The sequence below is a fragment of the Poecilia latipinna genome, unplaced genomic scaffold (assembly GCF_001443285.1).
Source record: "Poecilia latipinna isolate Pla-1442-1.1 unplaced genomic scaffold, P_latipinna-1.0 Scaffold454, whole genome shotgun sequence".
NCBI lineage: Eukaryota > Metazoa > Chordata > Actinopteri > Cyprinodontiformes > Poeciliidae > Poecilia > Poecilia latipinna.
The window spans coordinates 453,187-476,241 of NW_015113070.1; the positions used below are offsets into that span (position 1 = coordinate 453,187).

At 39.4% G+C, this 23,055-nt stretch overlaps 1 protein-coding gene across 2 annotated transcripts in view; it reads right to left on the bottom strand.

Annotated features, from left to right (window-relative positions):
• Positions 1-23,055, bottom strand: part of robo2 (roundabout, axon guidance receptor, homolog 2 (Drosophila)) — a 98,878-nt gene that overhangs the window by 28,820 nt on the left and 47,003 nt on the right. The window contains exons 11-14 of one of the 2 annotated variants that reach the window (XM_015038828.1): positions 20,163-20,205; positions 12,086-12,213; positions 10,268-10,540; positions 8,345-8,470 (exon numbers count right to left, since the gene is read on the bottom strand). In XM_015038828.1, the coding sequence (XP_014894314.1) occupies positions 8,345-8,470; positions 10,268-10,540; positions 12,086-12,213; positions 20,163-20,205 (570 nt within the window). The remainder of the gene's footprint in view (positions 1-8,344; positions 8,471-10,267; positions 10,541-12,085; positions 12,214-20,162; positions 20,206-23,055) is intronic. The other variant, XM_015038829.1, reaches the window with a different exon arrangement.

The window sequence follows — 23,055 nt, forward strand, 5'->3', positions numbered from 1 at the left end:
ACAGATGCAATCTTTGCGTTGGAAATGTTGATAGAAAAGTACAGAGAATGTCAGAGCGAGCTGCATTGTGTTTTTGTAGACCTAAAGAAAGCATATGACAGGATTCCAAGAGAGGAGCTGTGGTACTGCATGAGGAAGTCTGGAGTAACAGAGAAATATGTTAGAGTGGTGAAGGACATGTATTATAGCTGTAAGACTGTGGTGAGGTGTGCTGTAGAAGTGACAGAGGAGTTCAAGGTGGAAGTGGGACTTCACCAAAGATCGGCTCTGAGCCCTTTCCTATTTGCTGTGGTGATGGACAGGTTGACAGATGAGGTTAGACAGGAATCTCCATGGACTATGATGTTTGCAGATGACATTTTGATCTGTGGTGAGAGCAGAGAACAGGTGGAGGAAAATCTCGAGAGATGGAGGCTTGCCCTGGAAAGGAGAGGAATGAAGGTTAGCTGTTGCAAGACAGAATACATGTGTGTTAACAAGAGAGACCCAAGTGGAGACATGAGGTTACTGGGAACAGAAATAAAGAAAGTGAAAGATTTTAAGTACTGAGGGTCAACAGTCCAGAACAATGGTGAATGTAGAAAAGAAGTGAAGTGTCAGGTGTGATAAAAGAGTATCAGTAAGAATGAAGGGAAAAGTGTACAAGACAGTAGGTGAGACCAGCAATGCTGTTAGGTTTAGAGACGGTGGCAATGACGAAGAGGCAGGAGGCAGAGCTGGAGGTAGCAGAGATGAAGATGTTGAGGTTCTCTTTGGGAGTGACAAGGATGGATAAGATCAGAAATGAATACATCAGAGGAACAGCTCATGTCAGATGTGTAGGAGATAAAATCCGAGAAGCCAGATTGAGATGATTTGGACATGTACAGAGGAGAGACACTGAATACATCGGTAGACGGATGAGGAGGATGGACCTGCCAGGAAAGAGACCTAGAGGAAGACCAAAGAGGAGATTTATGGATGGAGTGAAAGAGGACATGAAGGTAGTTGGTGTGAGAGAAGAAGATGCAGAAGATAGGTTTACATGGAAACGGATGACTCGCTGTGGCGACCCCTAAAGGGAAAAAGCCGAAAGGAAAAGAAGTAACCCAAATAACAAATTAGAAACCAAAAATATATATTTTACTGTTGAGCTCATGTCTAGTTATTCGATAATTTGGCAGCAAAAAGAGTTTTTGAATTGGAAATGTAGCTTATTTTTTTATATCAGGTTTTCAATAAAAATCTGATTAATTGTGATTACACACTCAAAAAAATTTTAATCTAGTCTCACAACTAGCTTTTTTGTTCTTGTTGTGAATTGAAAACTTGTTTGCTTCATATGTTCAGCATTACATTGATTATTTAAGCATTAAGGAAAAAATGCTAATAGTTGATAGCAACTGATTTGAGGAAGCAAACCCTCTTAAATCTAAAAGTTAGAGCACAGGAAAATTATTTATCCAAGAACCAAACTTCACAGATTTCTCAGGACAGTCACTACTCATCAGCATGCTGGAGCAGTAACCGTCCAGAATATGTTACAAAGAGCATGTTTGTTTGTAGTTGTGATTATTATTATGTGAAAAGAGAGTTAACAAAACATTTTTTAAGACACAATTTCAACTTATTTTTAACTTGTCTTTATAAAATAGTAAAATATAAATGCCAAACTGAAATAGCAAGATAGACTGTGTAAAGAAACACTAATAACTACACATAACGTACCTACAGAAGCCAGTCTCTCTGTTGAGTGTTTCATGACACAGCCTTTGCTTTGTGTTTTGCAGTGCCAACAAAAAAAAAAAAAGAAAAACTTGCACTGTTGTGAAACTAACAGAAACATGGTGCTATATCTCAACTGGTTTCATAAAAGCCAGATGGCAAACAAATAAGAAGCAGTGTACAGTTCTAGTCAAGTCCAAAAAAACATGAGTAGCTGTTAAAAATTGTTCTATTTTCCTTAGCCCACAACAAAATTAAACTTGTTAATGTAGGCAGTAAAAAGCTTGGCGTAAAAGAGGAAATGCTGGCAGGAAAGACAGACGTTGTGTCACAATGAGATTAATACAGAAAGGAAGTAATAAAAGAAAACAACTGTAAGCCCAAGGCAGGTGGCAACACAGCGTAAGTATAGTCTGAAAGTAATTGGGTTTTCTAATCGCGCCTCTGGGCGATGCTTGACTTTTACCAGTAAATAGTAAGCTGACGTGATTGTTCAATCATCCTCAGTCCCTCCACACAAGATCGGCCATCAATATTGTAAATGAGCCTCTTCCAGGGAAAGATGGTCTGGCACTGAAATTGCAACAGCTCACCCGAATATGAAATATATGCAGTGCGGCCGGGAGCTGTGCAGGAATTACACAGCAGACTCGTGTCTTTTGATAAAATTGGGTCTCTCTTCAAAGGGGGAGCTGATACTAAACATAGACCCAGCTTTGGGTATTTTTACCCAAGGTCTGGGCACTCCCGGGCTTTAACTGCAGGGCTGCTCAGCCTTGAGCTTTGTTTTCACAGCGTGCCTCAGTGCTTAGGAAAAAGCCACAGGACAGAGATTCTAAAAAGCCTTCACAGTCACGAAGATCCCAGATGAACAGAAACATATTGGTACATCTGGCGTGTAAAAGGTTTTGGAATGAATGTATAGTTTTTGCAGCATCAACATAATGTAAACCTGAAACAATTTTAAAAAACACAACCTTTTTTTTTTAACAATCTTTATAATTTACTTTTTCAACTTGATCAGCACTTTTACGTACTTGGTCCTCTATGACTTCAGGCTCCTTAGGGTATAAATATGATATGACAGAGTGCCCCATTTCTTTCAGCCTATGTTTATCCTGCCAACATGTCCAGATGGTAAGGGATGTAAAAAAAAAGACAAAGAGCTTATGATTACAGAAGTGGGAGTCACTGGCATGTAGACATGCCAGTGACTCATTTAACCTTGATGGCCCTATCAGTGACTTAACAGCCCTATTACTGTGATTGTTCTGACTGCAACTTAGGGAGCGTTTACATCAGCTATGTTTAGTCTGCTTTAGTCAAACTCTACTATGGTTGCCTCGAAAGTCAGTTTCGTTTGGGAAGGTGTGTGAGTGCACATCTGAACTACAAACCTACGTCTCTGCTCAGCCTAGGGCAGGGGTGTCCAAAGTTGGTCCTCGAGGGCCGGCATCCTGCATGTTTTAGTTCTCTCCCTAGTGGTTATAACAACCTCCTCATCAAGTCAGTGTTCTGCCTGCTCAGGTCTTCTAATGAGCCATCATTTGATGCAGGTATGTAAAACCAGGGAGAGAACTAAAACATACAGGATGCCGGCTCTCGAGGACCGACTTTGGACACCCCGGGTGTAGAGCCTAACATTTTACCTAGGAGTGATGACAGAACAGTAAAAACATGTTTTGTTATGTCACAAATGTAAATATGTAAACTTTATATTATCTGAAACTGTGCTCTTTGTTCAGATGAGACCAGGATTGAGGTCCTCAGTAAACAAAGTGGGTTTAGTAATGAGGAGATGGATTCATTCTACTGTTTAGTATGATGGAACATCTATCTGTCTTACAAAGACACCTGGAACCTTGTTAGGGACCCTACTGTTAAGAACTATAAACACTGGACTTTGTCAGAAAACTGAAAATACATCTTCTATCTTTCAACAAGTTTATAGACCAAAGCCGTTGGATAACTCAAGAGACATGATTAAAAGACAGTTTCCTTTTCCTTAGAGTTATCTCAGTTCACTGACCTGACTCTTTTCGAAAGTCGATGAGGTGAGATGAAGAGAAGTGAGGACCCTGGACTCTGAACAGTTCAAAGGATTGTTCAAAGAGGAACATTCAAGTCTCCATGTATATGCTCCAATCTTAAGAAATCTTCCAATGATTAATTGAAGGTTGGATCTTCTACCAATTTAATTTTCAATTTCAATTACAAAAGGAATTGATATTTACCGGGGTGCCACTAAATTTCTCCACTTCCGTATGGGTCAGGAATATGGCACATATATGTATATATATGTGTATGTGTATATATATATATATATATACACATACACATATGTGTGTGCATGTGTGTGTGTATACTAGCTTTTTAATTTTCTAGCTTTGTACTAGCTTTGATAAAATACATGGTAACTAATGAGGAGACGTGCCTTATAAAAAAGAAGTGCCTGAACTCAGTGTCTCAAACTCAAGCGTAGTCCTCAGATGAGTATGGACTGAATGTTCAGAGGCAGGCTGGGTGGGTGGTTGGGTCAGCAGAGAGTCTTCAGGGTCTCTAACAGCTCCAGAAAACACCAGTTACCTCTTCTCCTCTACACTAAGAAAGGTTTTAATGAGCAGATTCCTGTCCCCAGTGGAGATCCACGCTGTTATGAAAGCCGCTCTATTTCTGTTCCTTTTCATCCTTCTTCCCTCCTTCATACCTGACATTCATTATTCCTTCCATCTCCTTGGAGGGGGAGTGAAGCACTATAACTTACACTCCTCCTCCCCCCACATCCTTCAAATGCTGACTTAACTTTGGTGGAAATTTATCTAAAGCTAAAACTCTGAGCATTGTTCCACGTTACTAAGCATTATAGGTTGAATTAAATAATTTGAGTTGCTACCATAAGATAAATTTAAATTTCAATGCAATAGTGTTTCCTACCCTTAATACTGTATGAGTACAATGACATAACTCGGACACCATAATGTTGAAGATGATAAAGTCATTTTTATGAGCTTCCATTTAAATGTACAAGAAAAATAATCACTGCAAGACTAAGCAACAGTGTTAGCTCTTGTTTATATTCTAAAGCTTTCATACCTCTGTATGCATTTCGAAGTCATTTGTCAGAAAAATGCAGGAGTCTGTTTTTGTTAACAACAACCTTCAGGATTCAATTTAATAAAAGTAAAACCATCATAAAAGATGTTCTTTCTGGATATTAAATTGCGCCAGCACCTCTGCAGCCTGCTGATTAAGACATTTTACTCCCTTTTTTTACTTGGGGAGTTTGGAAACAATAAAATCAAGTAAATAAAATAAAAATCAATAAGTTATTCATTTTATTAGTTTTTATACTTTGCACCAGGCTGTATTCACACTAACAGATATTCTACAAAATCTGGATTTTATGTTGCGTTTGCAGTTAATCTTAGAAGTTTATATTAGAGAAAATATTTTTAAAACCGCAAATTGGAATTACTTAATATCTGTAGAGATCTGTAGAGAAGATATTTAGACATGATTAGAAACAATGGTAAAGAGACCCACACTGTGCATGCTCAATATCACAATACCATGAAAAAACAGCTGAAGTCAGTTTATCTCTCTGCTAACTCATCCTAGCATTTTGAAGCAACACATTGCCACATTTTAAAATGTTTCTTTGAAGATGACTACAATCTTACTTTAAAATATATGTTTGCCCACCCGCCATGAGCTTTGTGGGTAAGTTTTGCCTTTGGAAACAGTGGGTAAGTCTTAAACAAAGCAACAAAAACTCCAAACAAATAGTGGAAAGAGAATTAGTCAACAATATCTGAAAACCATAACAATACTGATGCTATTTTAATTTTCTTCAGATGTTTATTTCGTCTGCACCGCTTCAAATGTAAGTTAAGTAATTTAGCTTACATTTGAAGCTAACTTGTAAGCTAAAGTTAAAAATTACCAGACCAACACTAGAAACAAGATAAGTTTCGCCATACTCCTGGAGCATCTTCTTTGTTTGAATGTTGATGGCACTATTATTGCCACCCTCAGGCGTGGCATACGTATCACGGCTTTTTGGTTTAGAATCACGCAGTTCATGTAGGTGCAGGTTTATTTCAAAAATGGGGAAAAAAGATTTCAAAAGATATCACTAATATTGTAGCTGGGGCTTCAGAACTATCTTCTAATTAACAAATAGAGCTATTAATATGAATACAACTCATAATTTTTGCTATTTTTCCAGTGACACTTTACAATTTACCTGTATGCAAAAATGTCATTAAATCTAAAAGATTTTTGCCACTTTTGTTCATTCAGAATCAGTTATAATACAGACCAGAGCCTGACTGGAGTCCCCCACCCAACAAGCTGGATGTCTATAGGAAGAATCTGCCTATAAGGCATGGCCACTTCAGATCCTTCACTCTGCCTCACTGTGCGCACAGCATTGAATTAGAGAGCAGTTAAGGCAGTGGCTTGTAACTAGATAAAAGAGGAGAGAGGAAGGGAGGCAGGCATGAGGGCTGCCTGGGTGTCCTATAAATGACATTGTAATTCTCTGAACATGGGTTTTAGTGTAGTCGGCCACCATTAGGGGATGAGGGAAAAGGGAGGTATTTTTGCCACTTTAGCCAGCCAAGCATCTCTAATGGTGTCTGTGTGTGCACGTGTGGATAAAGTCCACTCTGTCTGAAAACTCCCTCTGCCTCGACTACTGTCAGCCATGTTCTGCTTCCACTTCTTTGTGCTCTGATAGAGTCTTAACAGACGTGTCTAATCACTGCGCTTAATGTACAACTCAATAAATTAGAAAATCATCGAAAAGTTTTACTTCAATATTTTAAATAAAAAATGAAACAGAGTGATATATTTTAAAAAAATTATTATGGCTAAGAGCTAATGAAAAGTCCAAATTTGGTTTCTCATAAAATTTGAGTTATATGAAAATTATGAAAAGTTATTTTAATGTCTGCCTGAGACTCATTTAGGATGAATTCCTGCATCAGTGAGGTGTGGGATAGGGTCAATCAGCCAGTGTTAAAACATGGTTTTCCTTAAAATGTCTTAATTCATATACCTGAAATTAAGGTCTCAAAATGTCTTAAAATCATTTTAAAAAATGTAAGATAGTCTTAAATATAGGAATCACATGTTCAGGGTTTCCCCAAGTGTACTTTAAGCCTGGCGGGCCACCAGGCTTTACTTAGGCCCCACCAGGATAAGCATTGCTTATTTTTTTTAAGTCTTTTTAAAATCTTTGCTTTTTTTAAGGCTTTACAGTTGGTGTTCAGGTATTAGTCTCCTTTTCAATAAAACATAATTATCAAGTGATATTTTCAAATTTTCTGTCAACTTTAAACAAATTTTAACTCAAAAACACAACAAGCCGCTGGATGAATGTCTGCCCTAGCACCCAATCACTGGGCTTAGTGAGTTTTCTGGGGAAAACCATGCGGGTCTTAACTTTTGGTGCAATTATTTAATCTTATAGTTTTTGTTTCTCACTGGGATTTTTCTATCAGGCAAAAGTTTGAGTTACACACAGACGTCTTTATTGCACTCTGTAACTTGAGGCGGTTGGGGCTACCAGTAAAAAGCTACTAAAACACCCTATCTAGCTTGTCTACGTCCATCATGGGTAAGTGTAAATTTATTGCCAGTTGGCTGGATGATGTCTTCACCTCTGGCTCACATCTGTTGCTAACCCATACGATGCTACGTTCTTTCTGTGCAAAAAAGCTCGGCACTACGAGGGTTAAGACTGTAAAGAGCCATATGCAGTGTGAATAGCACAGAGCTGCTACTAAGAGCCAAAAAAAAAGACCTCAGAAATGTTCAGTTTTACTCCCTTGGTGTGGCTAAAGCTCCCCAGAAAATGGTCAGCGGTGCTGCATTTGTTGCAACTAAACTATGAAGTTGGAGGTTTAGTGAATTTCAAACACACACAAATGCACATATAAATATTTTTATCCATATATTTGGTAATGGTGGTCTTAAAAAAGTTCTTAAAAAGTTGTAAATTTCAGTTGGTGAAACCTGCAGAGACCCAATACAAACACCCAGGCTGCTTTAATGTTGGCGTCCAGCTTATGTGTTTCAGTTGGTGTGGAGTTTCTCATTTTTCCTCCAAGCCTCAACCCCTGACATAAACATAAACCCTGTCTCAAAGCCATACCTCTATGAGGTTTTGGTTAGGCCAGTTTACTGGCCAGTCAGGCACAGTGACACCAACTCAGTAAATTAGAAAATTTACTGTAAATTAAAAAAACACAAACTGGTGGAGTCTGAGTTTTTATTAACTGGATGTTTTGCTAATCAAAACAGCTTTATATTTTCAAAATTATGTTTTATTTTTTGAATGGAATCACTAAGATAACTTAGCTTTTCATTAAAATGCACTTCTATTTGCACAAAAGCCTTATTCCTCTAGAAATAAAATATCAATTATTCCAAAAAGGTACAAAGGAGTGGAAACACTGGAGGCAACTGACTGAGCAAAGTGCCTTCGAGGGGACGAGGGAATGTGTTTATGAAAATGCTGTCTGCACATGCAAATAACAGATCAATAAAGCAATTAAGACATGGATCAATCATAAAGATGGGGTGAGGAGCAAATCGTCCCAGACTGCTTTCACTTGCTGCTGCGTAAACCAACCTGAGAGACTGCCGCTTCGCTCTGAGCTGTTGTGAGAGCTGGTGGTGCTGAAATCTTGTGATTGGTTGTGTGGGATTCTATTAGACAATCCGTCGGCCAATCGGTAGTCGGGAATGAAAAGGAGGGCTACAGTGGAGGTTAGAGGGCAAAAATCACAGTGGCATCAGGAGACTGGCAGTTAGCACAAGCACATGCAACAACATGCAGTTAGAGCAACAAAAGCAAGCAGGATCAATTCAGGAAACAGCATCAGTGCGTGGATTTCACAGTTCAGTTTCTTAAGAGCAACAGACAGCACATTCACTGGGAAAGTCAGACTTTCTTTTTTGATATATATGCATAAATAATTTGAAAAATGTGGCTCTAATCTTCTCCCCTGACTATTCTCCACTCTTGGAATGGGATCAGAGAGTCAGCAGTGGAGATTATGTTTCAATACTTGTCCCAGTTCAGAAAGATATAATCACATTTTATCACAAGATTCATTAAAAGAGGGGACAAAGTAGGAAAAAAAATAAAATAAAATGAATTGGTTTTAGAGTGCTAGAAAATTAGATTATAAATATGTATTAAAATAGAGCCATTGACGTATAATTAAAAAAATCCCTTCTCAAATTTATGATAATGATCTTAGATGATTTTCTTCAATATTAGGAAATATAAAACAGATTGGCAATTATGCTAAAGCTAAGGGAGGAGTAGGCTCGCTATGAAAACTTTGCAGGAAATTAATGGATGGCTCAGCTGTGCAGCTCTTTCATGGGGGTTTATCTGACCTCAACCACAGAAACCAACATGATGACTGCTAGAAAATAACTACAAATAAACTTTTAAAGACATCCACTTTCCACCACAGCGAGGTTAGAAGGGATTTTCAGACTTTTGGTGGAGTTTAAGTTTAAGCACCAATAGGTTGTGCTTTTACAACGAAACAAAAGAGAGAACTTTGAAGGCCTGATATAGACACGATGCATGTTATTGTTTACATAAGGAAATTTCGCTCATGCACACAACGCTGGAGGGCAAAAAGACGATCCTTTTACTTGCCATCTATAGCTGCACTACTGCGGTAGAAAAATTCTGTTAACGAAATGAAACCTGGAGATGCCGATAGTATTAATCTAGTGCTGTGAGCTACAGCAAAGGGGAAAATCACTCAGAAAAACAACTCAAAACCACTAGCATTCTTCCTTTTTCTCACTCTCTGTGTTGACTTTGCCAAACACAGACCTGTTGCCATAGCAACTGACTGACTACAGCTCCTCTAATGTGTCAGGATTCGGCTCTAGAAACATCCCACACAAAGGACAAATCATTCAGTCTGTTACAGTAACATGTTTTCAGGCTTGATGTTCATTTTGTGATTATTAATAAGTGATATCTGAATATAGAGGTGATTGATTAGCTAATTTAAATACCCGTTCTACTGATGATCTGTCAGAGTTGGTGTTTTTTTTTTTTTTTCAGAACCGATGCACACGAAATTTCACAACACATCTACATGTTTGTCATTGTTTGTCAAAGTCAAGCTAACAAAACTGACCCACTTCCCTCCACCAACTTCCCTCTCTCTTGCTATTTTTTTGTATCTTAATTAAATCCCTTTTCCTGACCTTGTTATCTAGTTCTCATTGTGCTGACAATTGGTAGCAAAGCACTGCATCCCTTTTTCTTTCATATATCATACATACTATTAAGATTTTGTGCATAACGTTGACAACCTGACAGCTAAAGCTATCGGTAGTCATCATCAGCGAAAAGTTTTTTTTTGCCCTCCAGCAGGGAGCTGGTTGGTGGGATCTTGTGCACATGATGTCACATTACAATGTGTCTATATTAAAGTCTTAGAAGAAATAACATCTGAAATGCTAAACACAAGAACAGAGCTGATGTAACCAGGTGTGAGAGGGTTCTTTGACTCACTGTTGTTGCAGGAGTTCTTGTCAGGCAGGGAGTAGCCCAGGTTTGCCATTTCTTGCTTAGTCTGAAGTGAGGCCTTCCACTGGGCGTCAGGCAGGTCCACAGCCAGCTCATGGATGCTGCTGGAGTGGAGGATCTGAGTGGTGGCATAAGGATTGGCTTGGGATGTCTGACCAGGACTGTTGTAGTTAGCCTTGGTGGTAAAGTCTATGCTGCTGTAGATGGCTCCGTCAGACAGCATGGTGCCTGTTTTATCTCCCTGTCCAGTGGGGAGATCTGGTAAAGAGAAGAAGAGAGAGCTAATTCAGGGTTAAGCCATATGTTGACTAGAAATGCTGCCTTGAAGATTATTTAAAAGTAAGATGAAGTACAGAAGATATTTTGAAAAATCAAATGATTTTTCTCTTGTTCTTGTTTTATCAGGTGGAATATCTGTTATTTCAACAGCTTTTTAGCTATAACTAACAAAAAAAGTTGTAGCTGAAACTGTGCTAAATTTCATGCCTAATTTTCTTATGAAAGGACATTATGGAAGGAAAACATTGGTTGATATCTATACTTACCAGTAATAAGTCTCAAAAGTTAAAACTAAAGCATTACCTGCTTTGAAATATTTAGATTTTGGAGAGGACTCTGTTAAAGTTTTAAATGTTACCCAATCACTAATGTTTGGCTATAACGCACACAATTTGATACTATGAAGCTTACTGGAAATTGCCTGCACTGTAAACAACCATGCACTACTGCAAAGACAGAAGTGGCGATCTGAACAAGATGGCTCTTGATGTTTCTCAGTATTTGAAGGCGTGGCCAACACAGACTGAACAGCTTTGTTCACTTCCCACGCTGCAGATGCTAAAACTACACGAAGACTACATTACTGCTACCGCAAAAAACACTGACACCATCAATCACAACTTGTTCTTCTGCCTGCTGATTGGCCTGGTTGAAATTCTACCAGAGGAATCAAGGTCAGTTGGAGAAATCCCAGACAGAGCACTGAAGGGAGATAGGAATCAAGTGGAATTGAAAGGCACATGCTAATAGTTAGCTAGCTAAACTGCAAGTTATTTCAAAATTCTTTGACATCTGGTGTAAAACACCCAAATAAGTCAAATTCAAGACCAAATAACAAAAACACACCCAACATTACAGAAAGACAGAGGAAATGCACTTGAAGGCTCAGATGAATAAAACAAAGCTGGTTTAACGTCTTCCTCCTCTTCACTCTTAGGATGAAGAGCTGTGTTTTGCCCCCTCGTATCCGCTGGATATCTCCATACCCTCCCTTTTCCATTCCCACACATGAGGAGTAACGGCCATGTTTAGCATGCGTGCGCCTGCTGCACCAAATGAAGAGAGAGTAAGGGAAACAGAAACCACGCGGTTTGCATGCCCAGTGAAGGGGAGATGATGTAAAGCCATGGCGGAAGTGTCCACATCTGCGCCAGTCAAGCTGTGTCTGTCCTTCACGACTCGCTGCTCAAGACCATCCTTTCAAACATCCATCCCCCCGCCTGCCTCTCCTCTTCACATTCCCCTACTCTGAAGTATGGCCAATGACACCAAGCTGGACTAGCTGCCATCACTCAGTCTGGTGACAGCGGAGTCCCCCTGCTGTTAATGCTCGAGCCGCTGTCTACTGTGAAATATAAATATGTCCGGATACGTATGAATTATGCGGCAACGTGTACATTTCATATGCGTACATGTTCATGGTAAACAACAGGGGCTCCGTTTGAACACAAAGGAAGGCACGGAGGCTGACTTTCATCTCTTGCGGTTTTAGATTTGAAGTATTTGCAGCGTTGACACACTTACCTCCTCGACCAAATTTAGTCAAGTCGTTTGGTCCTCCGGAGCTGCTGTTGACGGGCAGGCTGGTCGCTGGCCAGGAGTCGGCTAACCAGGGGTAGCCCGGGTCACTGGCGTTCAACAGGCCTGGACGGCTGGAAGAAAACAAAAGGTTGAAATACAACATTCATAATATGTTTTCATAAGATTTATGATTTGGATTTGGAAAAAAATAAAATAAAGGACATTAAACATATGGTAATTTGAAGCCAGCAATAATCGAAAAAGTTTAAAGCAAGGAGCATCACACTAGTGTGCTCAGAGGCAAATTGCACTGTTAAAAAAACCAGGTAGTATGTATTTTGCAACAATGAGTTATCCTGCCACCGATGTTTCTAAATTGGTTGAAATAAAACATCCTGACTATATGACGATATATCAGGGCCATGGTATATGAAAAAAGGGGAGTACATTTCCAATAAAACCTCTGAAATTTCCTAGACAAAAAGGACATTTTTGAGTTTGAAAAGTCAAAAATGTGCTATTACAAAACTGAAAAATCTTGAGTTTAATCTTAGAAATTATATAGAAAAAAAGTTAGAATTTTCTGAGTTTGACAAGTCATAAATTTGCTAGAAAAAAAAAAAAGTTTGAGATTAAGCTCAGAAACTTTTGAGAAGAAACTTAAGATGAGATTAATCTCAAAATGTCTGAGTTTTTTCTAGGAAATATTTGACTTTACAAACTTGTTTTCAATCTTGTTCCCATGTTCTTTCTAGAAAATGTCAGATTTTTGGACAGAAATGTTACTCTTACTTTACGCTCTAATATCTGAATATGAAAACCTGAAAAACAGAATCTTCAAACTTGTTTCATTTGGCACAATAAAACACTATTTAAAAAAAAAAACATTTTATGAAAACATGCATATTTATGTTTGAGCTTGCAAAGTTCAGCATAGTGAATAATCATGATTAATTATAACAGCAGAGTGTGATTAATCTGATAAAATTTATTAATAAATCGACAGCACTAGTTTAATCGTTACTTTTTGCCAAATAATACATGTTTCTGTGAGATAAGTCTCTGAACCAAACCCTTCTAGGGGAAACAGCACTCTTATACATTTCTGGTTTCAGAAAGTTGGGATCCTTCTAGGTGAGCAGAGCCGATTACTTCCTTTTCTCTCCCGCTATGCCTTTGTCACATTCATCCAGCTATTTATGCAAAAACACATTGTGGATACATACATTAATGCCCACTTTTGCCTTTTACACACATGTGCAGCAGCAGATAATGGCAGTGATGTATATCATAAACCTAACCCAACCTGCTGTGCCTTCTCATTAATCCAGAGTGGAGATGTCCACAGAGTTTGAAGGGGACTGAAGGCCTGGAGGCATCGTGGCGTTGTGGTGGGAACCAGAACGTAGGAGTGGGCCGTTCCCTTTAACAGATGCCGTGTCGGACTGTAAAATGGACCGTCAAGACTTTACCTTGTCGCGGGTGACTGCTGGGAGGCCATTAGGGATGCTGTTCTGGACAATAACTTCTGAGGATTGTTACCATTGGCAGGTCAAGGTATACTAGAGGAGACACCTAAATGTCTTTGTCGATTGTTTATTTGGACATGTTGAGTAAGTCGGTGAAATGCTAACAAAATGTGTGAAACCCCAACCTACAGTGTGTTTTAATAGGATTTAAAAGTAGTGAACACTTGTCAAGTGAAAAAGCAAGGTTTTCAACATTTTGAACTTAAACACATGTTATGTGTAACCCTCTTTACTCTCTTATCAATAATTGCCTTCAAAAGTCATTTGTTTATCAAATGGATCTCACTTGTGTCTAGATTAACGTCAGCATACAAACGTTAGTTTAGTAAAGGCCCTAGAGGTTTGCTAGAGAAGTTTTCTTGGAAAGATGGGCAAAGAGAACATTAAACAGAGAAGAAGTCAAGAGATCAATGTTCAGAGATCCACAGCTCAAGTGGTAGAATCTATGGACTTTATGGAAATTGTGAACTTTATGGAACAAAGACAACGAAGCATTGTTGAAAGGAAGTCAATATTCTTTTTTGAGATATTTCAGTAACATCAAAGATGGTGCTCTGGTTAGAGACAACCTAAAGTTGAACTTTCTTCAATCCGAAGCAGTGCCTTAATTTCTAGACAATAAACTGTGACTTTTGTCACACAGACCACGGGTGGCACTGAGGAAGTCTGCAATGAACTAATTCTGAGGCTGTTCAATTCTGACACAGGAGAAGAAGATGACTTTAGAGGTCTTACTGTGAAGGAGGATGACGGAGACAGCGGTCAATGACTTTTTCTGGCAGCCCACAGTACTTTATTAAAAATTGTTTTTACTAGCTTAAGAAGATGCTACAGAACTGTAGAACTTTTAATTCGATTATTTTTTTAAAGGTTTTGTTGGCTCTAGTGGCCTTTATTTGAAAGTAGTTTGACAGGAAAGAGGGGGAAAACATGTAGCCAGGCCAGGAATCGAACCTGCGACCACCAGCATGAGGACTAAGGCCTCAATACATGGGATGTGCTTTACCCCTGCGCCACCACAGCACTTTAATTTGATTACTTGATTAGTCATCAGAATAATTAATAGATTACTCTATTATTAAAATAACGGTGAAATCTGTCAGAGAAGGTTGACGGAGTTAAACGTTGTGTATATCTTAAAATAAAATGTACTTTTCGGGAATGCAGGAGATCTGAGACTTGTAGAGAAGTTCACCTTCCAGCAGGACAAAGATACAATGAAGAGTCTTGGATCAAAACATATTAATGGGCTAAAGTTGTAAAAAAAAAAAAAAAGTCCAGAAAATATTTGAAATATAAACATCTTCCTTCTGTACTTGTAGCTTTATTTGAAGCCCATTATGGAATGCGCGACCAGCGAAACTTTACGACACAGTTAGCGTCAGAGCTGGCAGTCTGACGGCAGGGCTCATTGTCTGAGCTCCAGCAGGGTGATGGGTTGGCTCCCAGAGACTTGGAGAGAGTCAAACCCTGAGGACAAGGCCAGGTAATGGGTGTGCTGCACTCGCTCTCCGTCTCAGCTACTGGTTCTAATGAGAAAAGCTGTTCAGCAAAAGGGAGGAGTTCAAATGAACTACAGTCCTGGCAACAGGCTAAGAGCCCTCGCCGTGGCTCCTGAATGCCAAAGCAGGCCCTCGGGGGAGACAAGTCATTCAAATTGATGGTTGTGCATCAGACACATGCACATTTATAGGGTAATACATCTCCCTGTACTTCCACCTCTGTTTCTGGCTGCCATGTTCCACCGCTGCCATCATTCTTTCTTACCATACCATATTTTCCTAACCCCATTTTCCTTTTATTGTTCCACTACACAGCTACACATCCCCATTCTGTCTTTTGCATATTTAAAAATCTTTCACGCTGCAAAAGATGAAGAATAAGAATAAGAATAAGAATAAGAAGAAGAAGAAGAAGAAGAAGAAGAAGCAGAAGAAGAAGAAGAAAAGGTGAGTATAAAGGCATTGTTCTTTCTTCTAAGTACACTTGGAAAGGAAGGAGCAGACGGTGGAAATTGCTGTATTGTCCTTGCATTTGTCACACAACGGTTTTTGGCAAAGCATAATTACAATAAGACTGATCTCTACCGAGGGTATTTGTTAAAGGAGTATGTCTATGTGTGTGTGTGTGGGGGGATTGGATAGGTTTTGGGAACATCCGGCTGATGAAATGTTGACGTTTCACTTTTAATCCCTGTCCAACCCGAGGACGGATGGCAACCTTGGGAGATGAAATTCGACTTGGAGCAACAATCCTTCCTCCTTCACAAACATTTCAGTAACTTGCGACGAGCGAGAGTGAATCCATAAATAGTGGCGAACTCGGCCGACGCCGGGCTCCCGATAAATACGCCGAGCGAAGCAGATTCATTCCAAGCCGACTGTATAAATCTGTTGTTTATGGTTCGACAGACCAGTTGATTAAACTTGAATTTAAAGTACAGATGTGATCTAAACACAATGGGAAACACAAATTACTTTGTGGATTAACCCTCCGAGAAGATGATCTCATTTAGGATTCGGCTCCTGGGATGGATAAGAATCTCTATGGCAACGGATTTATTCAAACCTGTTCCTTCAGCACGCTTTGCTCTTCCAAAAGGAGTGAATCTGCTCTGGTAAAACATTGATCAGTGTGGAGATAAGAAGTTATTACTAGCTCCTAATTACTATCTCCTTATTGACAGGGGGAGGTGGTGGTGGTGGTGGTGGTGGGGGTGGGTTAAAGAACCCTTATCAGCTTTTTATCAATTTTAACTGAGCAGCCAAAGCCAAATTGTTCAGGTCTCTACAATCTGCAGCCTATTCATCTTCCATGAATCATTTATTTTGTGATTGATTAAGTATAATTGTTCAGTCAGGGCAATTTGGCTCGAGGCAGGGAGAAAATGGAAACAGATGTGGCTTCATTTGGTGTTGTCTAATTAATGCTATAAACATTTCATGCAACAAATTATTATTATTATTATTATTCTTATTATTATTTTTGCCCGATATCATCAGCTTCACAGATTCACTTTCAGGACAGATGGGAGAGTTGTAACATCTGGGATGTGATGGCATCAGAGTGGTTAACAGAGGTAGACCGGAGGCTCGATGGCGAGGTCTGAGATGCATCACCCAGGCTGGTGATGGTGACTATCAATTCATAGGAAGATTGATCAAAGTATTTTTCTTCGACAAAATATAAGGCATACAAGAAAAGAGCAGGTTCTGTGCGGAGGATTACAGTAGTAGTTTTGAAACCAAATGAAAAATTTGAGATTACAAAATGATCCTCTTTAATGCAATAAAGAACAGACGCATCTCAGTAAAAAAAAGAATATCTTAAAAATAGGACTATTACATAATGTTCCATAATAGCAGTAAAAAAAACATATTTAATGCAAGAAAATCCACAAAAGGTCATCGCTAAAGAAGCTGTTCACAAAAGTGTGTCAAAAAATGTGCACCAGCAGCAGAGATCATTTCTAGACTATTGAGAGCAGCGGAATATAATCCACAACACTAACTTTGAAGAGAAAAAAATAAATATATATTCCTTACTTGTCAAATGCCACAGGTGTCCATATTGTGTGCCTTGAGTTTTTAAGAAAATGTTTTATCACAATTATTTGACTTTTTTTTTTTAGCTTATATTACTAACAGAAAGTGGGGAAAAATAATATTAATAAAAATTGTCTTGTGTCACAACATCCTGTGTTGTACATCAGTGTGTCTTTGGGAGTGGGTGCATGTACATCCAAAATAAATAAATAAATAAAATGTAATGGGGTAGTTTACTTTTGTTTATTTGCTGACTGGTGCTTTTTCCGTAAGCTAAATGTGACTAAGTGGTCAAGCTAATGGACTTTTAAACCGCTGAAACATTTGCCAAAAAGAAGAGAAATTAAACAGATGTCCCTTAAAGCTGCAGTATGTAACTTTTATAAACAGTATGTTTCCTGCAAATGTGCTATCATGAAGCTGTGACAGTAAAACAATGAGACAGATAACCCATGGAAAAAAATCTATCTCTTCTTCCTCCTCTCAGTGCTCTTACTGCCATCTCTAGAAATATTCCAGTCCTGGTCAGAAGCAACCAATCAGAGCCAGGAGGAGGGTCTTAGTGCTGTCAATCACACTTGTGTACACACTGTTCAATGTGCTACTAGTGGAGTTTTCCTGAAATGTTTTCAGGAAAACTGTTTATCCACTATCACTGGTGGTCAAGCTAACAATCCTTAGCATTCACAGCAGGCTCCGGTGTGGGGCTAAGCAGAGAACAAAGGGGGAAGTTGTGAGAATGATGTTTTTTAGGTATGTGGTTGCATTCATTTAGGACCCATGATGGTTTTGTGCGTGTCCTCCAACAGTATCATCCCTGACCACACACACCCTTCCTTAGTCTCTCCTTTGTTGTTGTTTTAATGAAACTTTCTTCTCACCCTTTAGCCTGTCTGTCCTCCTCATCATGCAGCAATTCAGCTGATGAAAAGCCACATATTACCCGCATCGCAGTGTTCAAAATGTGTTGAAAAAATTAGCAGCTTATAATCTGGAAATTACGGCAATTGTAGTCTTGAGACAATTGTGATGCAGAGTTTAGTCAAGAACATGTGGACTGCAGCTGGAGCCGGTGCTTCGAGAGCCAACACACACAAATGTATCAAGTCCATGGGCTCCAACCGCTGCATTACTTCTGTTAATGTACACCACAACATGACAGATGGTCAAAAGTCCTCCTTGCAGATAAAAGTATATTTTGCATTTTCTTTGAAAATCAAGGTGGGAGAGGTTGTTTGAGGTTCAGTGTGGCGTTTCCACAGCCTGTGGTGATCTGAGGGGCCGTGTCACCTGCTGGTGTTGGTACTCTGCATCTTATCAAGTCCAAAGATGTCTAACAGAAAATTTTACAGCACCTTTTTTTTTTCTCTACTTGGAATGCTATGGAGATGCTTATTTACTTTTCCAGGAGGAGGTGGAACCTGCTCACAACACCAAAAATACCAACACCTGCTTTAATCGCCACTGAAGCTCAGAAGAGAGAGAACTGTTAGTGCCGATGCACCAAAATGATTGAAATGGCAAATTATTATTTCTGTTTCATATTAAAACAGCCCTTTAGTGTAAACTTTTCTTAAAACTCTTGGCTTTTAACACACTTTGAGACTTTTGCTTGTATAAGTGTTTTGTTTTCATTGTCATCTTTTTTTTCTTCTGTCCTTTCCAAATTGTAAATGTTCTTTAAAGCAGTAGTAGTATGGCACTGTTTGCGACATAATACCCAACCTGGGCTACCTTAAAACCTTAGCAGTGCCACTATTGAGGGAAAAGCAGCCATGACAACATGTCTTCAGTCAGTCATCATTTTCATATTAAAAAAACAAAACAAAACAAAACACTATTATAGGTCTTATAACTGAAATTTCCATTTACAGACGGAACATGGCGGGATATTTTATGATTTAATAAAAAGCGGGAGAAGTTGATTTTGCAGCATTTGGCCTGCTGATCACTGATCACAGCCAATCAAGGGAAAATTGTGCAACTCAGAATTTCTGGCCGATTGATTGGTGCATCTCGAGAAAATTGTGGCATTCAGAGCTGCTGACAAAAGATTTCCAAAGCATCCATTCCACCCCCAAAAGAAAAAAAATATTACAGACACGGAGTGAGAATTGGAACCGCTTATGTGGAAAATTGAAAGAAAAACATAAGAGCAGAAAGTAGATGAGAAGCGGCATGACAAGCAAGTGGTGTGGCTAATTCATTAAGGGATTGGTGGCATCTCGCAGAACGATTGGGTGGAAATCGCCCTTTTACTGCATTGATGCAGGAGATATTAAAAAAAAAAATTGCTGATGCCAGCTTATGAGATGAAGACCCTCCCAGAAGAAGAAAGACAAGCAGGGTCACGTTTAGTCACGATCTTTCAGTGAGGATTGGAGATGTGCTGGTTTGTCCCGGACCAGATGTGATAAGCAGAAACCTGGGATCCTCCAGGGACTCTCATGAATCCCCACAGAGGACGACTGGTGCCACCGAGACTGCCCTGCTCACTGCAGTTCGTCCCATTCCACTAACACGCACTGAAACGGAGCAGGGTTGCATGGAGATGTCCACACACACACATTCACACACACACCTCTCCCCTGGGTAATTATTTTTACATTATTACATGTGCTCAGATCCCAGCCGCCCACGCAAGGTGACAGGGAAATTTATCACTCAAGAGGGCTTTGGGGTTACCCGTAGCGAGCAGGCGGAAGATAAATGACAAAATAAAAGCCTCTCTCTGCTTAAATTGTTTCTGTTAATTCTACTGAGGAGATTTATGAGTATATCTATCAATGCATAAATGGAGATGTGGTAGATGTATATTTGGACGGGGTGGGGGTGGGCAGGACTGTGCGGTAGGCATTAGAACGGGTATTGGTAATCTTTGGAAGCCATCAGTCATTTATCAGCGTTAGAATTGGGAGCGGTTGCCGCAGAGTTCATGCGTGACTCTGGAGGAAAGATTGTGTGAGCCAAAGGATTCAATGCTTTTATTTTGGTGGCAGTACTCACCTTCCATTGCTCATCAGACCGCCGTCGACTCTTTGGAACGTCACTAAAGGCAGGAGAAAGGAAAGAAAGAGGACAAAGAGAAAAAGCATTATGTTAATGGTGACACAAACATGGCTGTAAATACATCACAAAGCTATTCCTACCTTTGGAAGCCATAGAATTACGCAATTTGACATTTCAAAACAAATCCGCTTAATGGAAAACACACCAATTTTGACAAAACTCTTTTTCCACTACAAAGTTTGGCACTAGGATGACTAGACAGCTCTTTTACTTTGATGTGAAGTAGGTAGAATATAAATGCACTCCAAACTTTACAAATAATCTATCAAAAATATTGAAGGAAATGTGTTATTTTGGCCTGTCATAAAGAACCCAAGAAGACATTCCAGTTTATATTTATAACACTAAGATGTATGAAAACGTTCAGAGGAGTTTTGCACTACTACTAATAAGACAATGCCCTCTATCTTACTAGTTTGGTCCAGTTTGTCCTTGTGCTTCAGCAGCAAAGTGCTCATCCTTTTTGTTTTGTATTGTTAATGGATTAACCATGGGTTGTGGTTGTCCCTCTGCGGGCGATGTCTTTGGTTCCTTTTTTTTCAGCCTGTATATCGCTTCGATTTACATAAATCAAGATGTCATGTGCTCTTCAAGGACAAGGTGCCAGATGAAAAGCAAAACTCATTTCATCTCTTTGATTTTGCTGCCGAGTCACTATCAGATTTGTGATTAAACTCCAAAAAAAAAAAAAAAAAAAAAAGATTAGAAAAGGCAGAGGGCTCATTAATCACTTTGAGGTTTTTTTTTTTTTCTTCTTTTATCTGAGACACCGGTCATGTGGCTAGCAGGAATCCCCAGAAGCCATGCATGTGGTCTGATCCAGGAACAAAATGCATAGATAAAAGGAAGAACTCCCCCTCTGGCTTGTAAAGCTCCTAAATTGAGGCATCCTCATGATGACAAAGCAGCAGGGAAAGTTCTAAGCTTTTAAGAACTTCAATGGATTGAAGCGAAAACCGTTGGGTTTATGGAATTCACCTCATTCCAATGAGAAAAAAAGGAAAGATATCAGAAAACTGCTTTACTAAAGACAGAGAGAGAGAGGAAGGAAAGCTGTTAGTAATTTGGCTCATTTGCTCCACAGATGGAGATTAAAGAGAGGAAGACTCGACATTCTTCCTCTTTTTTTTTTTTTTTTTTCCAGTTTCATTCAAGTTGATTCCAGAACAAGCTCGGGCAAGCGATGGGTTGTTTTTTTCTGAAAAACCGATGAGAGGCAGGAGGAACTCCCAAAACAGATGAGAACTCTGCAGACGGGAGTTGCTAAAACAGTGAATCCCTATCAGAACTTCATTAATCTTCTCAGTATCTTGCAGAAGTAGTCAATGAGTTTTTGGGCATTTCATGCGAAAAACTGAAATAAATTAGAGCGAAATTGTTTTGCAAATTAAAATTTGAAAGTGTGGTTATGTGGAGTATTTTGAGCTGCAAAAGAATTGAGATGAGGACAGAGGTTCACCTTCCATCAAGACTAAAATATATACTAAAACTAAATACTAAAAATACAAAACCATGCTACGATGGAATCTAACTGAAAATCTTAGGCAAGACTTGAAAGTTGTTGTTCAGACACCCTTCATCCAATCTGACTGATTTTAACCCTTGTATGTTGAAATGGGGTCCAACCGACCCCACACATGTAAAACTTGTATCATTTTCCATAGTCCTGTACGTTTGCCTCAGTCCTCGCACGCACAAGGGTGAAGCTTTTCTGCAAAGAATGGGTAAAATATGCATTATCTACAGTTGAGACCAGATATTTAAATATACTGAAGAAAAAAATTTTCTGATGTTAATTCAAACCAAATTGTTCTTGTGTTAGCTTAGTTAAAATGACCAACATTATAACAATTAACTAAATGTTAGTTTTAGAAATCTTTTTTTTGTAACTTTCTTTGAATTCAAAAGTTTACATCCATCTGGTCAGCATGATTTGGGTCAAAAACCTTTTGGGTTTCCCTCTACAAGCTTCAGAAACCTCCAATTAGAGCCAGAAAGAGGGTCTTAGCACTGAGAATCATCTTTGTATACTGTCTAGAAAACCTGAGATCATTCCACTTCACCATGGTGGAGATATTAGTTTAATAGTAACAATAAATAAAGTTACCTTTAAAGTTAATCACACAAGTAACATCTAGACCCAACGGATGTGATGGATAAACCCTATAAAAGGTGAGTGCAAAAGAGGAACCGTTGATTGGATCCTCCAGGCAGCTTCAGGTCAAGATTGAGATGGACAAAGAACTCTGCAGCTGAAGAAGAGCCGGGGCCACAGAGCCGAAGACTGTTCTGCACATGGGGACCAACCCCTTAGCCCCGCAACATGTGGCATCAAATTGCATTTCTCTCATCAGCTGGGTTTGGGACCCCAAAGACAAAGATAAAGACAAAGACCAAGGCAAAGATGAAGATAAAGACAAAGGCAAAGAACAAAGGCAAAGAGGAAGAACTGGTGTGTTCCTTCCATGAGACCAGCTCATCTACATCTCCAAGGATCAGAAAGATCGTGAGACGAAGAGAAAGGAGCTACAGAGCTGCAAGACAAGAAGCTGAGGACCGCTATGCGCATGAGGAAGTCACCCTGAGGCCCGAGATCTGCCGCTCTGAGTCAGTACTCTTCCTGCCAGCACCCAAGTCCTGTGTGACCTCACGGACGGCTGCCCTCATCTATCAGCGCTGTGAGCCTTCTGCTGCTGCAACACTTCCTTCATCAGGGCAGTTCTGGGGTTCAAGATGCCAAACTCCGTCCGTCTCTCTCAAAGTTTCCCTTTTTTAGTTCACAGTGTCAGCATTAGGGAAAGATACCAGATTATTGATTTTACTTGTTTGA